The 26,783-nt window shown below is 39.3% G+C and overlaps 1 protein-coding gene across 1 annotated transcript in view; it reads left to right on the forward strand.

Moving 5' to 3' along the window:
* The window catches only part of pard3aa (par-3 family cell polarity regulator alpha, a), a 537,783-nt gene that overhangs the window by 505,618 nt on the left and 5,382 nt on the right, over positions 1-26,783 (forward strand). Inside the window, exons 22-23 of the mRNA XM_062991183.1 lie at positions 11,330-11,453; positions 24,342-24,469. Coding sequence (XP_062847253.1) covers positions 11,330-11,453; positions 24,342-24,469 — 252 coding nt within the window. The remainder of the gene's footprint in view (positions 1-11,329; positions 11,454-24,341; positions 24,470-26,783) is intronic.

The raw sequence follows: 26,783 nt of genomic DNA on the forward strand, positions 1-26,783 counted from the left end.
TGGAATATTTGACCTTGGTTTTTGCTAGAGACTTTAACAACAGTGTTCTTTGGGCTCTCAGGTGGTGCAGTGGACTAATGCACTAGCCCACCACCACTAGAATTTTAACTCACTATTGACTGGCTGGGTGCCCAGACAGACAAAATTGGCTGTGTTTGAGGAGGGGAAAGAAAAAGAAGCGTTCAGATGGGGTGCATGTATGTAGGTGGCTCTCTTCAGTCAGGGTGGGTGTCTGCAGTGGTAAAAGTAGTTACAGTTGGGGCAATTAGACATTACTAGATTAGAAAGGAAAAGTTAAGTATGCAGGTGTAGTTTTTTAATTCAGCTTTTTTTCTTATTGCTCGATAACTTTGATTTGCTTTTCTATGGCTGGGTCATTATAGGTTCAATGCCAGTCCATGTCATAAAAACAATGTCTCAATGGTGGCACTTTGAATAGGTCAGGGGCAAACTGGGTTTAAGTTCAACCAGAGTGAACAGAGTGTCGCCGGTTACCATGCCATATTTTTTTCATAATAAGTAATAATAAGGCTAAGCAAAGGCAGATAAAATGCTGTTGTTTGTCAAATATACATATACATGTGTACAGTCCCTTCCATTCTTTGGAAGCTGAGGTCAGAGCGCAGGGGCAGCCATTGTACGATGTCCCTGGAGCCGAGAGGGTTAATGGCAGAGTTGAGCCCACAAACTTCTAGCTTTTAACCTACAGCTCTACTCACTTGACAACCACTGTTCAATGTCAGACTAGACGTACAGTTAAATCAAACAGTTCCGGGTTTTGTGTAACAGTAAGAATCAGTCTCTCTCTGCCATGTCTGTGCTTCTTCTGTCTGTCATAAAAACAATGTCTCAATGGTGGCACTTTGGAAAGGTCAGCGTCAAACTGGGTTTAAGTTCAATGAATGTGAACTTTTAGTGCAGCTGTAAAAATTAAGCATCAAAGCATTAAATGTGTGTGGCGTGCAACACTCAAGGTAGTGCATTAACAAAGGAAGAGACACCATGTAATTCCATTGGAAACAACTGCATGACCAGCGCAAAAGCAGCATTTTGTGTGAATATTACCGTGATTAAATCATAGTGAACTCTAGCCAAAGTCAGAATTCTGGTTGGGTTGCCACAGCAATCTGAATAAATCACTGAATGATGCCTTTTAAGGTAGGCCATTTAAAATGGTAGAGTGAAGCAAGAGCAGGAGGAGCTTAAAGTTAATGAAGAATACAAACTTAAACCTGAAGTGATGAGCAGTTTGGTGAAACTTATTTAAACAAATAGGACTGTCACATAATGCAGTCTTTAAAACAATCTCCTGTACTTACAGTGTCTGCACTGAAACATCTATCTATCAAAGTGATATTTGTTTTATGCATCATTATGTGTACAGGGACTTTCCTGCATAGTGTGAATAACTACTGTAGGAAATTGCTTATCCCAAGCTTATCCAAAACAGTTATTCCACACAGATGTGTCTTTACTGAATGGATTTGAATCAGTCTTTTCTGCATGACCTGTTCTCATTGCAACATTCCATGTCTTTAACGTTGCGTCATCTCTTTTATTGTCCACTCCAGAGCATTTCATACGTGCAATAGCCGGATTCACAGTCATCCTGGAATTCCACAAAGGCAGTCATCTATCTAATGCTCAGGAAGGCCAGCATGGGTCATGACTATATTCACTAACTGTAAAAGGGGCTTTAATAAAAACTACTAACACCTGTCTTTTCTGAATAGCATGCCAACTTTACAGAGCATGTAAAATTATAGTGATTTAAAGGGAGTATCCCACAATTTTATTTTCAACCTAAATCTGCTCATATATTTCAGATGAGGTCATAATGAGCAGTTATCAAAGAAAATATTTTAGATATACAGTATATATATATACAGTGGGGCCAAAAAGTATTTAGTCAGCCACTGATTGTGCAAGTTCTGCTACTTAGAAAGATGAGAGACAAAATGAGAAAAAAAAATCCAGGAAATCACATTGTAGGATTTTTAAATAATTAATTTGTAAATTATGGTGGAAAATAAGTATTTGGTCAATAACAAAAGTTCAACTCAATACTTTGTAACATAACCTTTGTTGGCAATGACAGAGGTGAAACGTTTCCTGTAAGTCTTCACCAGGTTTGCACACACTGTATCTGGTATTTTGGCCCATTCCTCCATGCAGATCTCCTCTAGAGCAGTGATGTTTTGGGGCTGTCGCTGGGCAACACGGACTCCACAAATTTTCTCTGAGGTTGAGGTCTGGAGACTGGCTAGGCCACTCCAGGACCTTGAAATGCTTTTTACGGAGCCACTCCTTCGTTGCCCGAGCGGTGTGTTTGGGATCATTGTCATGCTGGAAGACCCAGCCACGTTCCATCTTCAATGCTCTCACTGATGGAAGGAGGTTTTGGCTTAAAATCTCACGATACATGGCCCTGTTCATTCTTCCCTTAACACGGATCAGTCATCCTGTCCCCTTTGCAGAAAAACAGCCCCAAAGCATGATGTTTCCACCCCCATGCTTCACAGTAGGTATGGTGTTTACTCAGCATTCTTCTTCCTCCAAACACGATGAGTTGAGTTTTTACCAAAAATTTCCATTTTGGTTTCATCTGACCACATGATATTCTCCCAATCCTCTTCTGGATCAAACTTCAGACGGGCCTGAACATGTACTGGCTTAAGCAGGGGGACACGCCTGGCACTGCAGGATTTGAGTCCCTCCCGGCGTAGTGTGTTACTGATGGTAGCCTTGTTACTTTGGTCCCAGCTCTCTGCAGGTCATTCATCAGGTCCCTCCGTGTAGTTCTGGGATATTTTGCTCACCGTTCTCATGATCATTTTGACCCCACGGTATCGAGGGAGATTATCAATGGTCTTGTATGTCTTCCATTTTCTTACAATTGCTCCCACAGTTGATTTATTCACACCAACCTGCTTGCCTATTGTAGATTCACTCTTCCCAGCCTGGTGCAGGTCTACAATTTTCTTCCTGGTGTCCTTCGACAGCTCTTTGGTCTTGGCCATGGTTGACTGTTTGAGGCTGTGGACAGGTGTCTTTTATACAGATAACGATGTCAAACAGGTGCCATTAATACAGGTAATGAGTGGAGGACAGAAGAGCTTCTTAAAGAAGGAGTTACAGGTCTGTGAGAGCCAGAAATCTTGCTTGTTTGTTATTGACCAAATACTTATTTTCCACCATAATTTACAAATAAATTCTTTAAAAATCCTACAATGTGATTTCCTGGATTTTTTTTTCTCATTTTGTCTCTCATAGTTGAAGTGTACCTATGATGAAAATTACAGACCTCTCTCATCTTTCTAAGTAGGAGAACTTGCACAATCAGTGGCTGACTAAATACTTTTTGGCCCCACTGTATAATGATCAGCCATAACATTAAAACCACCCCCTTGTTTCTACACTCACTGTCTATTTCATCAGCTCCACTTACCATATAGAAGCACTTTGTAGTTCTACAGTTACTGACTGTAGTCCATCTGTTTCTCTGCATACTTTTTTAGCCTGCTTTCACCCTGTTCTTCAATGGTCAGGACCACTACAGAGCAGGTATTATTTGGTTGGTGGATCATTCTCTGTTAGTGTGTGTTGTTCTGGTATGAGTGGATCAGACACAGCAGCGCTGCTGGAGTTTTTAAAAACCGTGTCCACTCACTGTCCACTCTATTAGACACTCCTACCTAGTTGGTCCACCTTGTAGATGTAAAGTCAGAGACGATCGCTCATCTATTGCTGCTGTTTGAGTTGGTCATCTTCTAGATCTTCATCAGTGGTCACAGGACGCTGCCCACAGGGCACTGTTGGCTGGATATATTTTTGGTTGGTGGACTATTCTCAGTCCAGCAGTAACAGTGAGGTGTTGCTGTGTCTTATCCACTCATACCAGCACAACACACGCTAAAACACCATCACTATGTCAGTGTCACTGCAGTGCTGAGAATGATCCACCACCTAAATAATACCTGCTTTGTAGTGGTCCTGGGAGAGTCCTGATCATTGAAGAAGTACTCCTATATGGTAAGTGGAGCTGATAAAATGGACAGTGACTGTAAACACAAGGAGGTGGTTTTAATGTTATGGCTGATTAGTGTATATGTATGTATACCTACCTCATAGTATTGATAAAAATATATGCTGTTAATAGATATTAGGTGTTCTTGCGACCAAGAAGGTTTGATTTTAAAGCCGGCACTAAAGCGTTCCACTGCATCTGGTTATTTTTGTCATTTCTATTTCTTAAGCTTGATTCTCTGAAAATCTTCTCTTAGCAACCCCTGTGTGCCTTACCTATGAAAATAGCCTCTCAATTGCAGGTAGTCATGGTGGTTCATGGCTCTATTGTTTCCTCTGATGATGAGGGTCTTCTCAATAAAACATTATCAGCATACTGCCACATTTGCTTTCATACAGTATGTGCAGGAGCAAGTAAGTGTCATGCAACATTTCACTGCATTTCATCTGCCACAATAACAGTGTCACTGGAGAAATTGCTTTTGCTGGCTCGAGAAGTAAACAGAGAAAAGCTGTTATTGGGCAAGACGCACTGAAGAAAAAGAAAGCGAAAAAGTGGAAGCAAAAGGACAAAGCGAAACTAAAGACAGAATAAATGAAAAATGGGAGGAGGGGTATGAGCAGAAAACTGACCTTTCAGTCAGTAAGCATTGGATGGATATTGAGTGATTCTCATTGTGCTGGGAAAATGAACCTGTTGGCTCGTTAAATGATGTGGCATATGGATGTTTTATCAGCGTCCTCTTTTAATTGCTTTACTGTCAGGCCGTTGTAGTACCCAGTCTTCATTTAAACGGCAGAAGATGGAATAAAACCCCTTGGAGGTTTCCTACTTTGCGTGTCTCTTAAACCACGAGGTGCTTTGTCCTCTATTTCATTTTCACAGTCTGACCTTTTATCTTATGCATAAACAAGTAACCAGGATTGAGCTGCCTTTCTCTCTCATCAGACCTCATTTGTATTTCTGCTCTTTTTCTGCTCTAACTGCCAATGCTCTATTGATGCTAATTGCTGCCGGTCTTTGTGAGATCTTGTTTAGCCAGACTAGCTGACATTGACTTTGATGCATGTCCTAAGGTATTTATAAACCCTGCGACACCTGATGCTGTGCGATCAAGGGGACTGAGCATTTGTCAGGATGTTGAGGTATTCACACAGGCAGCCGGCCAGATTAAAGGATCTGTCTTTTTTATGTATGAGGGGTGAACAAGGGTTGTGACTGGTGCCTTCTCTCATTGTTTATCTTCTTCTATTATCTATCAGAGCTATTTCTTAGCACTGCCAGACTGCGATTTATGGAAATTCTCCTTTAAAAAGAGTTGATCGTCTTTGAACTGAAGCTTGATCTGGTGAAATAGGGGGGGTGGAAATAAGTTCTTTTTAATATATCAGATAGCCTTAAATCTTTTGAACTGCCTTTTGAATTTTCTCCTCTATAATCCTCAACCCCACCCATCACAGTGAACCCTTGATGTAGTTTGCTTTTCATTTCTCCAAGTCCTTAATGTAAATTTTACATTTTAATTAGTTTATAATCTTGTCTGTGCCTGTTAACCTCATGTACACTCCTATCCTTGGAGGTTTTTTAAAAACCACTCTTAATTTTAAATAAATATATGAGCTTCTTAACAGCCCAGTGTGAATACAATCTCAGACTCAGGTGGTCCACAGACTCCCTGCCTCCGTAGCTTATGTTCACGTTGACCTTTACAGGGTCCGAGAGAAGCATTAACGACCTGTTTGTTTTGGAGCCTGAGGGTTGAGAAGGCTGTTGTGAGGCAGCAGGATTAAGCTAATGGGAACTTGCTGACTCCTTCATGTCTTTCTACTAATGGATAGAGATCAAGGTTTATTAAGTACAGACTGGCACACCAGTGAACTCTAAAGAGTGTTGTGTAAGTTCAACCCACACTAATCTAATCCATTTTTGACATTGCCAGCACCAATTTGACGCAAAGGATGCATGGAAATCATGTGACTCACTTATTCAAGGATCACAGGTTTTGTTTGTTGTTCATTTTCTCCATGCTGCCCAAACCTTGTTATCTATTTTTCTCTCGCTGCAAGCATGGGCGCCAGGCATGATGCCACCCGATGAAAATGTGTAATCACACATTTTTAAAAGAGCTAATGGCCAGATAAATTTTCTCCTTCCAGATTCTGCTAATGATCATGTGACTTGTTGTTTATGTTTCACAGAGTTTTGTTGTTTTTTATAGAACACGTATCTGAAGCCAGTCCCCAAATGGGGAAGGGGGGGGATTTTGTGTCTGTCAAATTCTCTGTCAGAGAATTTTAATAACATGTCCTTTGTGTGTAGATGGGATTAGTTGAAACTGGTCATAATTATAATCCAGTCATAATTGCCAAAAGTATGTGAAACCATTGGCATTATTATATAGTTGTTGCCCCTCTCTTAAAAAAAATCCAGATTTGGGAATGTGTCTGTGTGAATTTGTGCCCTTTCTGTATTGGTGAATTCAGGGACTGACTTTGGTTGATAAAGCCTGTCCTCCAGTTGACATTCCAATTTACTCAAAAGCTTTACACTGGGTTTAAGGTCAGGGCTCTGTGCAAGGCTCTAGAGTTCTCAACAACAAGCTTTTCAGATCTTGTCTTTACAGACCTTGCTTTATGCACATGGGTACAGTCATACTGTAACAGAAAAAGGCTCCTAAACAACTTTGTACCCTAAGTAATCACCTTGTCTGGTTTATGGTCATAGTGCGTCATTAGGAGGAAAGGAGGAATACTGTTTGAACAGGCTTTTGTCTATTATAAAGCAACCACACACAAACACATTAAAAAAATTTAAAACAGACAACACATCCTTCCCTTGTTTTGGATTATCCAATGAAGAAGCAGCAACACTATGCAACCCAAGCTTGATTTTAAATGTTAAGTGCCCTTGTTTTAAGTTTTAATCTGGTTTCAGCTGTGTGATTGTTTCAGATCATATAATAATTGGCAGCACCACGTCCCTGGCAGCATAAGCAACCTTACAACAGTGGTGAAAGGACCAGCAGAAATAAAAAAATGTTTAATCAAGTCACAAGTCAAAAACACAGCAGGGACTTTTTTTGTGTTTTGCTAACACTGTGCTTGTGGTGAGCTGCAATAATAGGGTTACACTGTACTATTTGGACACTGGATTTGCTCTGAAGTCATATTGATGTCAGCATTGAAAGTGAAGTGTTTAACAGTTTAAAATCAGATGCAGTGCTCTCGCATTAAGTGCTTACTATTAGATGTATTGTATGACAGTGGGTACATTTACATTTACATTTTCAGCATTTAGCAGACGCTTTTATCCAAAGCGACTTACAGAGTGAGCAGAACACGATGAGCAATTGAGGGTTAAGGGCCTTGCTCAGGGACCCAACAGTGGCAACTTAGTGGTGGCGGGGCTTGAACCGGCAACCTTCTGCTTACTAGTCCAGTACCTTAACCACTGAGCTATCACTGGGTACAGGCTCAGCATCTGTTTTAAAAAGAAGTGCTTTGGCTGGAAAAGACTAGGGTGACCCGTGATTGTCAGGCCAATCATTAATTTTACTTTTAAAACTTAAAACTGCTAAGATCATGAATGCTAGCTGTATGCAGTTTCAATTACAGCTGTTTAGATCAAAAGTGGCTGGTAAATTGTTAAAAGTTGTTGGTTAGAAAGACATTAAACTAATCACAATGCTTTCCAATTTTGGTCTGAAGGCCTGTCACTTTTAGGCCTTTCAGTAAGGTTTATTTACATACTCGTTTACATGTAGGGACAAGTTCAACTATCTAATCTATCTTTTACATATTTTAGACAATTGGGAGGAAACCTGGGTACCTGGAGGAACTGGTGATCTAACTTAGGACTCTATAGCTGAAGAACCAGAGAAATTGACAGTAACTAGAGGCAAGATTAAACCCAGGATCTCAAGGACCATTTTGTCGTGCCACACTAATATTTGCCACTGCTCAGCTAAAAGATTAAGTCTTTTTGGGTTTGGATACCTGACAAATAAATAACTGTAAGGGTGAAGTACGGTAAGGTGTGTTTTATTGTAATTTGTTCTTTTGTCCAACCAGCACCTAATTCAAACTGGCTAGAAGAAAATGTGAAGAACAAAGAATTAAAAATTCTTCAAATAAAAAACCATTGACGTTTAATGATACTGAGCTCCTCACAAAAGCCACAGATAATAATAGGCTAAACATAAGAATACGTTGACAGGGAAGGTGTGCAATGTCACAGAGTAGAAAGAGAAGAACCATGGCTTCTCTAGTTCACAGACTGCTAAGGGGTTTATTCAGAGTTAGTGATTCACACAGACGTTCATTCATCTGGACCAGAGGTTGTAAACAAAAGGGCCACACCATAGAAACCAATGACCCATTTAATTTATAGACCCCCTGTTCCACTGCCATACGAATGCCATTTAGCTTTTACTCTGTGACGTAGGCATATAAGGATGGGAAATTAAATGGCCTATGGATAATACAATTGATTTTAATGGCAGTGTAGAACAACAGAGCTGGGATGTTCCACCATGATGTCTGAGCAGTTCTCATTCAGGTCCATTGGTTTTTTATGGGAAGTGATTTAGCTGTGTTTTAATGAAGCCTGATTGGCAAGTATGTGTGAGCGGCCATTATCATCAGCGGCTGCTTCTCACTGCAATCTACAATTATGGGCACATTTACACACGTTGGCTTCGACGTTTAAATAAGCCATCAGCAGTGATGACAGCTTCTCACCCAGGCCACATCCTTTGTCATTTTTCTCTCATCTGTCTCGGTAGCCTGTTACCCACCCATCTATCCATTCATGACATAGAAAGTCTTTTCTTGTCTTTTCTTATGTCCACATAATGACCAGATTTTATCTTTTTTTTTTTCTTTTTGGTCATGTGCCTATCTGTTTGCCAAAAAAACAGTGATCAATGCCCATACTGAAGCATACCAAACCACCCAAAGACCTTGACCAAAGGTGATAATCGAACACCTGCTGCACCAACACACCACCCGTTCGTTTTCTTCTTTCTTTTTTTCTTTCTCTCCTCAGGCTTAATTGATGTTTACTTCATTAATTCATTAACTGATAAATTAAAATGACTCTTACCTACCTCTCTCTCTCTGTCTGTATATATTTCTCCTCTGTCTGTCTCACATTTTCTCTTTCTCTCGCATGGTTCTGCCTGTTTTCCCATTTTTCTCTTTTACTCAGTATAAATCAGCATTATTTATTTCAATAGCTGGCGTGTCATAACAGGCAAATTGTGTGTGACAGCCGTTTCATGTGGGTGCGGATTAAAAAGTGGTGCTTGATTACAGAGGAAAGTGCCTTGATTCCTATTGACAGGCGCTTTTGCAGCTCCTAATGAAACTGATGCAAATGAACGGCTAAAGCTGGAAGATGGTTTACTGCCTGCTAAAGGCAGCCCTAATGCCACATGTATCACTTACCATGGTTCACTAGGGACTTGTTTAGTGAGGCATTCTGCCCACTTCACTTCCCCGGGAGGTACCAGGGACAGACTCTACACTGCAAACTCAAATGGACTGTGTCTATATATGCAGTTTAGCCCAATGAAAGAAAATGTGAAGAAAGTTATCAGGAATGGAGGATATGCTATCACAAGCAGTGATGATGTCTTGCCAGAAGTACAATTTTTTGAACCAAGATGTTTTATGGATTACTGGAAATGCATTTTGATATATGGTATATATATATATGGTTTGATATATATTTGAGATATGGTATTTGTGGTTTCAGTATGTACCACTATTGTTATAATTTGTATAGTTATTATACAGTTAATGCAGTAAAAACCCTAACTGATCTTTAGTCCTCAAAAACATTTTATTCTTTTATTCTTTGCCAGTGAACAAAGTAGCAAATGCCATTTGATACATGCTCGAATGACACCGATGTTAAATGCTTTACATGCTTTGCCAAGATGAGTTTTATAAACATATAAAGACTAACTGAAATGCTGCTTGGATGTTGAAGGGTAAACACGCTTTTTGATACCTCAATATATTGTATGCTATTTGATAAAACTTGGAGCTGCAGCCTGCTCTCACGAATTAGTTAAAGTGTACATTTCGCCGCTCAGGTGGCGCAGCGGTAAAAAGACACGCTGCAACCAGGGCTGGATTCTGAGTACCTCGTATCGAATCCAGCTCTGCTTCACAGGTTCGAAGCTGAGTGGCTGTATGAGCAACGATTGGGGAGTGGGACAAAGAACCGGATGTGGGTCTCTCTCTGTCAGAATGCGATTGCGACCTCTGCCGGCTGATTGGAGGCACCTGCACAGAGATGAGGAAGAGTGCCCTTAGGGTGTGTCTCTCCGCATGCAACGCTGGGTGGCGCCAAACTCATCAGTGTGTGGGTGGCAAAGGTGCATCCGGCTGCTGCCCATGTTTCATAGGGTATATGGGTTAGCTTTGATCTCCTCAGTCAGGGCAGGTTTCGGCATAGACAGAGAGGAAGCACGATGCAAATTGAACAATTGGATGCACTAATGGGGGAGAAAAAGGGAAAAAAAAAGTGTACATTTCACAGTCTAATGCTCAATGCCATAGTAAATAAGCATTTTTAAGTTATATGTAGGGCAAATTATATAAAATAACATTGAAACTGTAATAACATTAGGCTATTAAACATATATAATGTAAGATGGCTTACATTATACCAGACTGACTTTTCAAGCTGCTGCATATGTCAAAGCTAAGCTGACATGACATTATATATTAGAAGTGTTGTCATGACAGTTATCATTACTGGTTATAACTTCTAAAATACCTGACATTAATTGTTATTCCAACACAGCATTTGACATCTGGGCTTTTGACTGATACTTAGCTGATACCAACATCCCTACATTAATGCAATATATGCAATGTAGGGTTTATTATTATTATTATTATTAGCAGTAGTAGTAGTAGTAGTACTGTTGTTGTAAATATGTATGTATGTATATTTAATTTAAGTACATATTGTCAATGATGTTTGCTACTGTAGCACCCAATTTTCTATACATTATCTATTTTTGTTTAGGTATTTTCTTTCTTTTTTCCCCCATACAGGGTCCTTACTTTAAAAAAATCTAAAACCTTAGGTCTAATACACCTGAGAGCAAGAAGCATTGAGTAGATAATCTTCTTTATTGTCTGTGTGATCCACTCCCTGTATTGATCAGTTTGTCTGCCTCTCACTCTTCCCAGGTTAATGTCTAAGCAGCTGATGCCATTAGCGCTTGTACAGATGAGGATGTATGACTGTCTTTTTCTTCTTTTATCCTCTCCCCTCCCATAGCAACAGACTGGCACCTAGCAACCATGACCGGATACATCGACTGAAGCAGGAGTTCCAGCAGACCAGGCAGGAGGAGGAGCCCGACGACCCTCGGCGTACCTACAGCCTCAAGCAGCAGCCATGGGTGAGTGAGAACCATCTGATTGCCAAGCTCACTGATCCATTCACACTGTGCCAGCATGCAGTTGACCTACGGGCATGATATTTCATTTCATTGGGTATAGAAAAGACGGCAATAAAAATGAACTTGAGTTGGCCATTGTGGCCTTTCGTAAACCTCTACAGTGCCTGCTGTTGGGAAACAAGCTTGAGAACATCTGGCAACCTAGTTGTAAAATCTGGACATGGCCATGTTTCTGATTGTGCTTCAACAGATGGACATTCAGTAGCCACAAGGGATGCTGACCTGGGTGAATAGAAATTGTAATGCATACTGTCTGCTCCTGAATCGAAATAACAGTGTATACTTTCTGCGTAATTTCCACTTACACAGGTTCCTCACTTCTGCACCAAAACAACCAATCTGGAATGATAAGGGCTATTGCCTGTTACTCGGATGCTATATTTATTTAAACATTACAATATTTAGTGTAGCATTACCTAATTAGTTTGTTCCTATGATACAAATGTATGTCATATGCTGTAGAGGTAACATCATATAAACTAATATAATACTTAGCCAATGTGTGTTTATCTAGCTGGCTAGCTGCACTAATTTTTTTTTTTCAATTTGAAGCCCACCCTGGAAACCATAAGCACATGCCAGGAGTTAATACACATTGAATTGAAAGAGGGAGGATTACTGGGTTAAAAGAGGAAACTCACTATGACACAAGGCAATTATCCAAATCTCAGGGTAGAATCTGAGACCCTGTAGCTTTGAGGCACAAACTCTTAATCCTGTGTCATCATACCAGTCTGATAAAATGTCAAAGTTGAAATGAATCCACTATTTTGGGCTTAACTTTATATAAAGCTAAATACTTTAAGGCAGAGGCTAGCAGTAGCGTCTTATAATTATTCACAATTGGCTGACCAGATTTACATTGCAAGCAATTTAGGGTTGATCCTCTTGCTCAAGGGCCCAACAGTGGCAAGCTGGCAAATGTGGCTTGAACCAGTGACCTTTTGATTGCTAGTCCTGTACCTTAAGCGCTGAGCTACCCCTGCCCTTAAAATGTAACCTCTCCGTTTTCGCAGATTCCTGTTGCTTAGTAAACTTGGGAAGTAATAATTGTGTTAAGCATGAACACCTGTGTACTGTGTGGTCTGTGCTGTTTTCACCCAGGTGCAAATAGACACTTCACTTATTAAGTAATAAAATGAACAGTGCTGATGATAGGTGGTGTGATGAGTTGTTTTACTAAAATATTTACCAGTAATTGTTTATTACATTTAATGTTGTTGAACATCATAATTATATATACAGGGGTTGGACAATGAAACTGAAACACCTGTCATTTTAGTGTGGGAGGTTTCATGGCTAAATTGGACCAGTCTGGTGGCCAATCTTCATTAATTGCACATTGCACCAGTAAGAGCAGAGTGTGAAGGTTCAATTAGCAGGGTAAGAGCACAGTTTTGCTCAAAATATTGCAATGCACACAACATTATGGGTGACATACCAGAGTTCAAAAGAGGACAAATTGTTGGTGCACGTCTTGCTGGCGCATCTGTGACCAAGACAGCAAGTCTTTGTGATGTATCAAGAGCCACGGTATCCAGGGTAATGTCAGCATACCACCAAGAAGGACAAACCACATCCAACAGGATTAACTGTGGACGCAAGAGGAAGCTGTCTGAAAGGGATGTTCGGGTGCTAACCCGGATTGTATCCAAAAAACATAAAACCACGGCTGCCCAAATCTCGGCAGAATTAAATGTGCACCTCAACTCTCCTGTTTCCACCAGAACTGTCCGTCGGGAGCTCCACAGGGTCAATATACACGGCCGGGCTGCTATAGCCAAACCTTTGGTCACTCGTGCCAATGCCAAACGTTGGTTTCAATGGTGCAAGGAGCGCAAATCTTGGGCTGTGGACAATGTGAAACATGTATTGTTCTCTGATGAGTCCATCTTTACTGTTTTCCCCACATCCGGGAGAGTTACGGTGTGGAGAAGCCCCAAAGAAGCGTACCACCCAGACTGTTGCATGCCCAGAGTGAAGCATGGGGGTGGATCAGTGATGGTTTGGGCTGCCATATCATGGCATTCCCTTGGCCCAATACTTGTGCTAGATGGGCGCGTCACTGCCAAGGACTACCGAACCATTCTGGAGGACCATGTGCATCCAATGGCAGTGCCGTGTATCAGGATGACAATGCACCAATACACACAGCAAGACTGGTGAAAGATTGGTTTGATGAACATGAAAGTGAAGTTGAACATCTCCCATGGCCTGCACAGTCACCAGATCTAAATATTATTGAGCCACTTTGGGGTGTTTTGGAGAAGCGAGTCAGGAAACGTTTTCCTCCACCAGCATCACGTAGTGACCTGGCCACTATCCTGCAAGAAGAATGGCTTAAAATCCCTCTGACCACTGTGCAGGACTTGTATATGTCATTTCCAAGACGAATTGACGCTGTATTGGCCGCAAAAGGAGGCCCTACACCATACTAATAAATTATTGTGGTCTAAAACCAGGTGTTTCAGTTATTTTGTCCAACCCCTGTATATATACACACACACACACACTGATCAGCCATAACACTTACTGTCCATTTTATCAGCTCCACTTACCATATAGAAGCACTTTGTAGTTCTACAATTACTGACTGTAGTCCATCTGTTTCTCTGTATACCTTTTTAGCCTGCTTTCACTCTGTTCCTCAATGGTCAGATCCCCCACAGGACCACCACAGAGCAGGTATTATTTAGGTGGTGGATCATTCTCAGCACTGCAGTGACACTGACGTGGTGGTGGTGTGCTGGAGTTTTTAAATACCGTGTCCACTCACTGTCCACTCTATTAGACACTCCTACCTAGTTGGTCCACCTTGTAGATGTAAAGTCAGAGATGATCACTCACCTATTGTTGCTGTTTAAGTTGGTCATCGTTTAGACCTTCATCAGTGGTCACTGGACGCTGCCCACATGGTGCTGTTGGCTGAATATATTTGGTTGGTGGACTATTCTCAGTCCAGCAGTGACAGTGAGATGTTTAAAAACTCCATCAGCATTGCTGTGTATTATCCACTCATACCAGCACAACACACAGTAACACCCCACCACCATGTCAGTGTCACTGCAGTGCTGAGAATGATCCACCACCCAAATAATACCTGCTCTGTAGTGGTCCTGGGAGAATCCTGACCATTGAAGAACAGCATGAAAGGGGGCTAACAAAGCATGCAGAGAAACAGATAGACTACAGTCAGTAATTGTAGAACTACAAAGTGCTTCTTTATGGTAGGTTGAGCTGATAAAATGGACAGTGTGTGTAGAAACAAGGAGGTGGTTTTAATGTTATGGCTGATCAGTGTATATAGCATTGAATCCAAAAATGATTAAACAGAATTCCAACAGTCTTGATGCTACTTAATGCTTGTATGCAGGAAGTAGCACGATCAAGCACTTGTTCAGCTGTTGAGGTGCCTTTGATCAGTCTCAGAACATTGTGAACACAACACACCTGGCTGCATGCATTAAAAGACAAATGCCAGCTGGTTAATTAATGCTCAGACTCATTTGCCAGTTCAGGCATGATTTAATAATATTTATTGCTTTCCCACATTTCATTATATAGAGAGTCTAATAAGCAAATTGAGGATTTTATAAATGTGGTGGTGGTGTTGCATGTTACAGATGTTTTAAAGAGCAGGATTCATAGATATTCTTAGTAGCATAGTGTGTTTGAGGGGTTTTGGAAGCAACTATGTTACATCTTTGGTAACAGACCTGACCTGACTTGTAAATTACTTGCTGGAACTGCATTCAAATCTCAGTGGTGCCTAAAGTTTTTCCCCTATTTCAAATAGTAAAAAGTTACTTGATAATAAAATCGCTTTGGGATTTGCAAAAATGCATCAGAGCCACACAAACCTTTTCTCTTGTGGATATTCCTAAAATATTTACAAATGTCCAGAATCCAATTTATTCCTCAGCCTTACACTCAAGGGTTTATCTTTTAACACAATGTCCTTGTTTTTCAGAGTCATTTATATTCTCAGGTTAAAGGTTACACATAATTTTTAATGTTATCTCTGAGCTAAAACAATATACACCACTCAGAGGGCTGGGAACTTGAGCCGGGGATCAGAGGTCACATAGCTGTGTATCTTTGCGCTGTAATGGCTTGAATCAGACATAGTGATATGTCCTTTGGCTTCCTGTTTGAAGTGTGGGTGATTTTAGGGATGACAGCTTAATTATCTTAAGGAATAGTCAGTTCAGTTCAGTGACCCGACTTGGACACATGTTCTTTTCTTTTTTTAGGATCATTCCACTTTTAACTTATCTCTTTAAAGCTTTAGGTAATAAATGTAGAGTCAGGGAAACATTTACATCATGTATTTGTGTAGTTCAATTTTGAATGAGTGAATAAAAAAAAAATGGCAAGCATTGAATCTTTAATACACTGACAAAAAATAGGGATTCCAAGGGGAAACCATAAACCCTCTAATCTTGTGAAATTGAGTGCTGTAAGAAAAAGAGCCAAAGCAAACGTTATTGCATGATTTTTTTATATTTATTTTTTTACATTGTTGTATGTATTTTATGCACTAAGGATTTCACAAGGATTATACAACTGCCTAACCCTGATTACATACAGTACTATACCTGTACTTCTTGTTAGCTCACTTTACTGGTAGTGACCAATGTGTTTACTTACATGATTAGTCCTAATTGCTTAAACCCAATTTTCTGTTCAGTAGATTTGTTCAAATAGATGTAACAATAATAATAAAAATAAGCTTTATATAGCTCTCTTTTAAACAACTGCTTAGCAAATGACAGCAGCATAGTAAAATTTTAGAAATAGACAATTAAAAGACTTTTTTAAAGTGAAAGTGCAACAGTAAAAGCAAAGCTGATTTCTAAACAGGTGGGTCCTAACCCTCTTCTTAAATATGCATAGATCATACAGAGCCCTCAGGTGATCAGGAAGGGAGTTCTGTAAAGGCCACATTTTCACTTTTATGCTGAGTGACTGGTACAGCCAGCATGTTCCTGTAGGCTGATCTGATGGCTCTTGACAAGACATACCTAATAACCATGTCACTGAGGTACTGTGTAGAGTGACCATGAAGGCTATTACAATTTAGTAAAAGAATCTTAAAATCAATTCTAAATGACACTAGCCAATGTAGCTGGTTGAGGACAGGTGTGATATGATCCCTCATTTTTGTGCATGCCAGGATTCTCGCTGCAGCGTTTTGCACTCTCTGAAAAATTGAAATAGACTTCTTTGGTAAGTCAGAGAGAAGTGCATTGCAGTAACATGTTTTACAGGCATTGCTAATATGGATCTTAAAAGTAACCTCACTGTCAAAGTTGACACTTTGTTTTTTCTCCTCTTTCTGTCCACCATTTCCAAATGAATAAGATTTTATTCCTACTTTGCTGCAGAAAAGTATGGTACATTTAGGAATTAATGTCCTTTAGACACATTAGCAGAGTGTTAGTAGATTTATAAGGGTCAGAAGCTGAGGATATATACAACTCTATGTCATCTGCTTACTAATGGAAAGAGACACTGCATTTATTGATTACTCTAGCCAATGGTAGCATATAAAGATTGAACAGTGCTGGTCCCAGAATGGAACCTTGTGGCACTCAACATAACAGAGGGTGATGCTTGGATGAAGAGTTTCCAAGTGCAACATAATATTTATGGCCACTTAAATAAGATTGGAACCAATGTAGTGCAAAGCCAGAGAGATCAACCCGATCTTGTAAGCGGTTAAGCAAAATGTATTATAAGGCCCATTTTCAGAACCATTTTCTTTTAGCAATTATAGGCACCCAGTAGAAATTCTGGTTCATTTTTTCATTGTCTGTTTAACCACCGCTTTATCCTACTCAGGGTTGCAGTGGGTCCAATTAATTGGGCGAAAGGCAGAAAACACCCTGAACAGGTCACCAGTCCATCACAGGGCAAACACAAATACACACATTTACACACATTCTCTCACACACACACACACACACACACACACACACACACACACTCATACCTAGGGGGCATCTCCAATTAACCTGACTGCATGTCTTTGGACTGTGGGAGGAAACTGGAGCACCCGGAGGAAACCCACAAAGACATGGGAAGAACATGCAAACTCCACACAGAAAGGACTCAGACCATTCCACCTGGGAATCGAACCCAGGACCTTCTTTGATGAGCAAAATATAACTATGTATTTTTATTTTTATGTTTACTCATTATGGTACTTTAGTGTAAAAATACTGTATACACTTTTATGTTTCACTAAAGCGTAAGTATGATGTGACTCGGAGGCAGAAGTCATGTTGTCATAAGAAGATTAAAAAATACATGATACAAAAATAAGATAAGATTAAACGTTATAAATCAAGCAATGGCTATACAATGGCTACATGCTTCAAATTGCCAATATCTACTATCTACTATCTACTAGACGCAACTGAACTGGGTCTATTACCAGATAAGACAGTAACTTGGTCTAATTAATATTTAAGGTGTGTTTGATGTACACAAAAAAATTATTGAACAAATAATAACAATAATTAGACAAAAAAGGAACCTTTTGTCATATTAGGTGGATGGTCTGCAATGTTTGGTGTGCCACTTTTACTGATGGCCCTGTTAGTATATGTGGCATAAAAATACATCTAAATTTTGCCATGGTTATCACAGTCCCCTGTTGTAAAGCCAGGTGAAAGCTGTGAGATGATTTCCTGTTAAACATAGAAAAAAATCTGTGCTGTTATGTTGCCAAATGGATGTTGCACAAATTAGTAAGGTGGCAACCAGGGCACCTGCGTGAAATGAGTCACATGGAGCCTGCCGTTGCATTACTGCTTATTAGATACAAACAATATATGGACAGAAGTAATACGTATTTGTATGTGTGTTGTTATTGCTCGTGGCTAACAGGTGTGCAAATTAAATGATAAAATATTTATAAGTTTGTGGCAACAATTGTAATGGCCCTTTTCTCTTCCAGCATTACTGTGTCCCTGTGCAGAAAATAGGGTCCATAAAAACATTGTTTGATAGTTTTGTTTTGGGACTATACATAGCCCTGTTGCCTTTGGAATTAATGCTGTTAGAATTACTTGGAATGGGAATTCCAAGCAAGGATCAGAGCCTGACCCTACAAATGCTCCTATGCCAAAATGTACACAAATTCCCACAGCACACAATACAAAATGTTGTGGAAAACTTTAACAGAAGAGTGGAATACACAGAAGTTGAGTAGTAAGCTTAAATGAAAACCACACCTAAAGTAAATCTAGACACACACATTAAAGATGACTAAGTGCTTGTGCATGTGTGAGTAGTTTCAGCTATCAATGAAACAGTAATAAAACCCAGGTAATAAAATCAAGGTTCTCCCCCGAGTTGTGTTTTATTGGTGACTGGGGCCTTATCTGCTTGTTCTGAGCGAACTAGGTTTCAGGTGACAAGTTGTGTTTGCTGGAACTAAAGCAGAGCTTTTGATTCTGTCTTTTTTGAGAATAATGGGAGCATTTCCAGCATGAGAAGCAATACAGCTTTCCGATTGTAATCTACACCACTTTAGTGTCGTTGGTTATGTAACAGGCTGGTGAATTACAGAAACTCGGAGTGTTAGGATATGAGCACCACTCTGTAATGTTGTTGTATTAAACAGAAATTTATTTAAGCAGGTGGTGTGTGAACAGCTTAGCAATTTCAGAGGCTTGTAAAATATTGATGCCTGCCATAAACAGTTATTACAACTTTAAACAGACATGCCAAATAACCATTGAGAGGTTTGTTATTTGTGTAATTTAGGGCTTTTTTTCATTTAGCATTCTGTTACAGCACAAAACATTTCACCTAACACCACAGACAGGAAATCTCACCTCTAAACCACATACATATGCTTTATTAATAAGTAGGTACGTGTTTGACATTGATTCAGCATGATTAAGGTTGTACTTTTGCTGGGGAAATGTTGCTCTACTGAAATATACTGCAGTGTAAAAGCTGCAGGCTATGGTAAAATACTACCTTAATGTTTTACTCTCAAAACAAAAGCCTAAGAGGCTGGCATCACAAAACTGTCAACATGTTATGCACTGGATATATTTATCACTTTGTGTAAAAGTAAAAAGGCAAACCACAAAGGAACGCTGGGAAAAATGCATCGGAAGATGACTATGTACAAAAGTGATGTAATTTGTTTCTTAAATTTTTATTAAATAGAGTTAAAACAGTGCGGAAACTTTTTGAAGAACCCTCGTATGTGTACTTTCAACTGTTTTATCCTGGTCAGGGTTGTGGCAGGCCTGGATGCCATCCCCTGGCATAGCCAATCATGTCTGTCAATAGCACAGCTGAGATTTAAACCTTCAGATCTTGGCAATGAAGCATTATTTACCTAGCATAATATACCTAGACCCTAGACAACTTCTCCGCCACCCGAGCGCGCATGTTCCTGTTCATTCAAAGCTGTTTAGTTGGGTTGAGGTCAGGGCTCTGTGCAGTTTCTTTAAACCAAGTTTGCACACAGGGTCTCAGTAATGCTGGCGAAGGAAAGAGCCTTCCCTAATCTGCTGCTGCAAAGTTGAAATCATATCATTACTTTTCTCTATTCTCCATTTCCTCACTATTTCATTAAAACTAGTAGCCTGTCCCTATATACTTAAAATTCTGGTGAACAGAAAAAAGTAAGCTTTGAAAGAATTTTCTCATTTCAATAGGGGTTAAAACTCAAGACTTTTACTGATGTGTTTTCATGAATGATTAAGATGTTAGACAAATACCAGATTATATAACAGCAACTATTTAGAACTGAACATTTGGCAGGATCATATGAAACTGAGGTTTCTCTTCAGTCTCATTTATTTTAAATGCACTTGGCCTTTCAAGTTCTAATAAATTGCTTTTGAAAAGCAGTCATGAAGTAAAGCAGACACCAAAAACTCAACTTAACTTGTCTTTTTAAAAATGTGACCTTTAGCTTCTCAAATCCAATATAATGACACCCAAGACGTAAGACATAATGCCCTGGAAAAAAAAATATACACACTAACTGCCTGTCTCAATTCTCTATAAAGAGTCCTGCTTTTTAATCCAAATTGTTCATTCTTTCTCTGGGGTCAAACCCCGAACATTTTCCATATTTTACCCATTTAATATTAACTTTTGAAATGCTTATAGTTGGCTCATGTGTATTCTTAACATAGTCAGCTAACACAGAATGGCTAATGTAAAATGTAACTTCATATTAATTAATTACCATTTGATTAATCTATTCATTCTATTATATGGTTGTCTAGATGACGTCACATATTTCTTAACTACAGTATGTGATTTATGTGAGTTCTTTCCTAAACAACACTTAAGAACCCTTGTGAACCAAATTTGTAAACAGTTCCATAAAACAGGGGCTGCTTACCACAACTTGGATGTTGAAATAGTTCTGAATGCACAAATTTGGCCTGTGAGTGAACGTATCATGTCATTGTCCACCGGACAAGTAGTATATATCATAGGGAGGGTTCCTCAAATTCCTGTTTTGAATCGGTTTCAAAGATCACAGTCAGATTTGCCCTATATATTTTTGCATACACAAATATGGCCAGCAGTATATGTCTTGTTTTTTTAATAAATAATAATAAAAAAAGATATGTTATAAAAGAGCCCAGATTTTTTAATTCATTCAAGTAATACTTTGTTAGGAATCTTGCTTTTGTTCAGACAAAAGGCACATGTAGGATAGTAAATACACATGGAGACAGTACCTTAGAGACCTTAGAGCCTTGAATATAGCGCTACATGGACATTAGAGCAAACAAAGTCATCCTGTACTTAATACGTTGGTGGAATTGGGCCTGCGGGAAGCTTAAAGAGGAAGTTAGCACCGATTAAACCTTCTACGGCCCTTAATTCAGCTTATCCTTCTTAAACTTCGTTTTTCTCCTACAGCCACTTTATTATTCTTGTTTACTTTCAGTCTTTTACTGCCATTGATTTTACTTTCTCCTGCCCCATGCTTTGCCAGAAGGCCTGGTTCTAGATGCTTCATGTGGGCTGAAGAGTAGAATGCTGCTATATCTTAAGCAAGCAGTGGAATGGGTAAAGGTAAAAGTGTGCAATTCTTTGATTGTACTGATCACAGGCATGGCCACTGACAACTTGCTCAGACTGACCAGCAGCACTGGGATGAACACCTTGTTCAGACAGAAAAGCAGTACTGGCACCAACATGTTTTTAAATTGAACACCAGCATGGGCAGGCCACCTTACAGATTATGCACCAGAACTGGGGATTCAGACCCTGGATCCGAGCTGTAGTGGGCTAGAGTGATTTACCACTATGGCACTGACATGTACAGCAACTTGATTAAGCACCAGCACCTGCTTCTTTATTGTTTTTAATAATTCTAAAAATATTACAAATACTATCTTTTCTATCCTTTATTGTTGCCATCTTTACTTCTCACTCTGACATTGCAGTTGGGCAAATTAGAGAACAAAACTTTTCGTGTATAAAATGAGTCTCTGGAATTCACTGTTTGTATAGAGCAGAACATAGTGCTATGGGAGTTGGTTTATATGCAGGTCGTGATCCTCATCCACCCAGTTAACTGACCTAGCTTTGATAAAAGACTACGGGTCACCTCACGTGGTAATCATAACTATTATCCACCATTTGGAGATATGCTTCCCGTCTGTCTCTTCTGTGCCTCCCTGTTTTATATGGCTGCAAACCATTTTTCACAATTATCATTTGTGTGTGTTCGTGAGTTGTGTTTGAACAGATGGTGCTGGTTGTATTTGTGTTATTTTTAAAGATGGCTAAGAATTTCGAGTTAGGGGTGGTGACTTGACATCCTTTCCCTTGGTTTAAAAAATGAGAAGCAGCATGTGCCACATTTAATGTGATTTGGGGGTATGCCATGTTTTTATAAAGCATTGTATTTCACATGGAGAATGAATAATCAAATTGTGTGCTGGCTAATACGGTTAAGCACTCCAACTGATCACTCCCTGAAGGCGTAGATCAGAAAACATCCACATGGCATCGTCTCTGGTGACTGACCAAAAACAGACACGCAGACTGTACACTGAAAATAAGGATAATTCACTCCTACACACTTGCTCTTGATTTCTATCCTTAGGCTGCAAGACTGGGTGTTTCACTAGATAGGCAGAAGTATGTGGACATTGCTTTTAATTAGGACAGGACTGTATGTAAAGGATATTGTAGCAGCAAATGGGGAAAAGGGGGTTGACGTATGCCTGTAAATTTTAAGTCATAATCAGGTGGCCTCATACTTTTGTCTATTTAACGTTCAATTTTCCACAAAGCTAATTTAAATACATCCCTGGCCTTTAGTTGGCATGATAGTGGCGCTTTATATTCCCAGCATATTGTTTTTTGTGAGGAGGCTTAGTACTCTGTTTATCAGGCACATATAATTGCCCAATTTCCCCATTTTTTAATGGAACAGACTCCACAGGGACTTTATTTCTCCTGTTTTTACAGCTGTTTGCTAAAGCCAAAGACCTTATTCAGAGGACATTTAGTCCCCTGCTTTGTTCTGATGTCTTTTTTATTTACTTTTAAACATTAGTACAGCGCTAACATTAGATCTAGGGCGCAGCCAACATTCGCCCATGCGCACACAGATACTTCTGTTACTATGCAATAACAATGTTACTCATTAGCATTGTCTTTGTGCATGACCAGGTAATTTTAGTGTCTTAGAAACGAGCATTTCCAGGATTACTACTCACAGATGTGGATCATTGGCAAAGAATGTGTATGGGGGGAATTCTGGTTTGGCATGTAGCATGTGAACGACTAATGCTCTTACAAAGATGGAGGTTGTCCTTGTTGCTCATTATATATTATGTCAAGACAAGCCTATTTTTCAGGCTATCTTTCTTAACTAGCTGGCATTAAAAGGAGTACTACCTCACTACCATAGCTGATGTCAGCCAGGGCATGCTAGTAGCTGATAAGAAAATACATGCGTACTTGCCAAAGTAACATATCTAAAGAAAGGTATCTTATGATCTGTATGGCATGTATGTAGTGTTAGGTCTAAATGCAGTCCATATTGTGACTGAACATGGGTTTTTTTACAACCTGGGGTTCACCATTTCAAGTAAGCTTCAACATAATCTTTATCAGCAAAACTTTCTTTGTGTTACATTCATGACTAAAGACATCAGCACTACAGTTGCTTATCAAGATTGTGCTAGTTGAAAATCATGAACAAAACAGAACTAAATTAGGTCCCACCAGGATCTCACCCTAGTATAATTCTTGTTATTGTGGCTTAATAATTTGAAGCTTGTGCTACAGCTTTCCATGTGGAAGGGATGGCATGCATATCTAGTCCTCTCTGCAAGGGGTTTGCATGTTCTCCCTGTGTCTGTGTGGGTTCCCTCTTGGAGCTCTGGTTTCCTCCCACGGTCCAAAGACATGCAAGTTAGGTAAACTGGAGATACAAAATTGCCCAAGCTTGTGTTTGACATTAAAATCATATGTAACCTGTAACTACCTGTCCTGTCATGAATGTATTTTCTTTCTTTCTGTACATTGTCCATGGTTAAACTACATGATTAAAATATACACACAAGCATGTAAGTCCAACTTGTACATTAAGTACTATAATAGTAAGATGACTGGCCAAAATTGCCAGCCATGCAAGTTTTGTAATAGCAAATTCTGGATGGATGAATGCTATTGTAGTTGTATGTTATAAGCTTTTTCGGGACCTTTCCTGTTCCTAATAGGGATGCTTGAGTATAGGGTTGCTGATAAAAGGTTACTTGTGTTCAGTCTCTAATGAAAACTATTTTGTATGTGTGCATGTGTTTTCTGCAGGCCAGCGCTGGTGGTTACAGTCAGACAGGACGCCATTCTGTTTCTGTAGACATTCAGTTGCAGAAACAGCGACAAGATGACAGAGAGGTCTTTGCACAATCCCAGAGACAATACAACTCTTTACCCAGGTGAGAGAAAACATGCAAACACAAATCCTTTCACACCTTTAACTGATGGTATACAAAGAGTGGATTAGGTGTTGATGAAATAAATCTACCTGGATGAGTTAAATTCCTGGTTAAATGTGGAGACAGCTTGTGTGTGACAGAAGCCAGTACATTTGCAACAAAAATGCACTGACACACAGAGATAAACATAATTGATTTTAGCAGTAATGTTCAATTCAGTCATTGACTTGTTTACTTTCACAGTACCCATACATACACATACATACAACCACACAAGTATGCATTAGCTTAGAACTACTCATCCAGACATCCTCTGTCAGTCGTTTACAACTGCAACTCCACAAGCTTTATCAGCCGTATCTCTCGGTAAATGTCTATGCTTGTGCACTGGCCTTTCAAACTTGATAAAGAGCATCTAAAGCACATTTATTGGAAGTTTATCTTGACAGCCATACTCTATAAATAAGACTTTGGGAAGGTTTTTCTTTCTGTCTGTCTGATTTGTATCCCCTTGTTCCTCATATATAGTTTATTTCTCCCTCTTTGGCTTAAATGTCTAAACTTTCAAAGTAACTGTGTCTGCAGGCTTGAGTTTAATATTATAGCGATCCTTTTTTTCTCTCCCTTTGTTCCTCTTTAAAGGGGCAGTCTAGCCAAAATTATATATATACATATATATATATATATATATACAGTATATATATATATATATATATATATATATATATATATATATATATATAGTATCCAGCATATAATATTGTATATATCGGTAAACATGCCTATTTACGCCACACAGCAGTGACACTGTAGTCTCCTAGTTTGAAAATTTGAAAAACAAACAAAAGAATACTTCTGACCTGTATTTTGAGAAATTCACTTACTTGTGTTTTAATAGAGTAATACTAAGTTTTAAACCACTAATGATTATTTGTGGTAAATATTCTGCAATTTACTAAATGACTTATTCACATCATGCATGGGTATTTTCGTAACCAGTGACTAATAAATGTAAATGTGATGTTACTGAATACTTGTCTTCAAGTGTCCTCATAACTGTCTGATGGGGTTTGTCAAGTGACTGTGGAACAAAATCTATGACATTCAGCACTTCTTGACCTAATTGTTGCAGTTTTGAGGTTTGTGATTAGTAATAAAAACAGTCAATCACATTGTAATTCAAGAGCAATACATAAAACACATTTTCATTAGGGACTTTTTAGAGACTTTTGGCCCCGAAAATCATTATACTTCTTTAAAATAGTCAAAACCCATTAGAAAAAAAATAACAAAGAAACAAGAGTAAGTTGTCAGTAAGTCAGCCTGGTTTGATATGTCTCTACCAGCTCTGCACATCTAGATTGGGAAATACTTGCTTTTTTGACTCATTTGACATACTTGACGTATTTGACGTCTTGTAGTGAGCAGCAATGGAATGATATTATAAAGTCCATCCACAGATTTAGATCTAATTGGGCACTCTGGGCCATTCACTTTCATTCACTTCGTTATTTATTTATTTTTTTGCCACTGTGATTCGGGTTGTTACTGAACTGGAGGGTAAACCACCTGCCCGTCTTAAGCAGTCTTGCAGAGGGTCACATGTTTTTCTCTGAAGAATTTGGGTGTACTTGGCAGCGTCTGTTATTTCTTCAGGCCTGATCAAAAAGAAGGAACACCCATACAACATTTTTCACTAGGTATGGTGTATTTTGAGTGGTGTGCAGTGTTTTTTTTTTTTTTTTTGCTAAACTTAGCTTTTTGAGTACACAAAACCTTTTGCTGTGGAGCATCAGAATCTTAGATTTGTTTTGCACTCACAGAGGGACTTTTTCAGAAGAGGCTTATTTGCCACCCTGCCATACAGGCCTGTGTTAAACTTGTGATATTGTTGTCACATACACAGAGTGACCATTCTCAGCCATACAGGTCTATAAGTCTATTAAAGTTTCCATTGGCCTCTTGGTAGCTTTCCTGATCAATATCCTCCTGGACAGTTCTTCCAGTTTGGTGAGATGGCCTTATACAGGCAAGGTGTATTCACTTCTTAATAATGCTCTGAATGGTACTCAGAGGGGTAGTTAAAGCCTCTGAATCTAAAATTTTGTATACGACTTCAACATGAGAAATATATAAAAAGCTTGTTTTATGCCAGTAAGCCCGCTTATAGCAAATCATCAACCCAGCAGTCACCAACCTGTCCAGAGCTAAGCATAATTCCTAAAACTTTAAGTAGCCTGTATGTCCCAAAGGCACCATTTGAACTGAATGTATTTTTATTACATCTTTTTACAGTCTGTGTCTGTGTGATGTT

Source organism: Trichomycterus rosablanca, chromosome 3 (assembly GCF_030014385.1).
Source record: "Trichomycterus rosablanca isolate fTriRos1 chromosome 3, fTriRos1.hap1, whole genome shotgun sequence".
NCBI classification, from domain to species: Eukaryota; Metazoa; Chordata; class Actinopteri; order Siluriformes; family Trichomycteridae; genus Trichomycterus; species Trichomycterus rosablanca.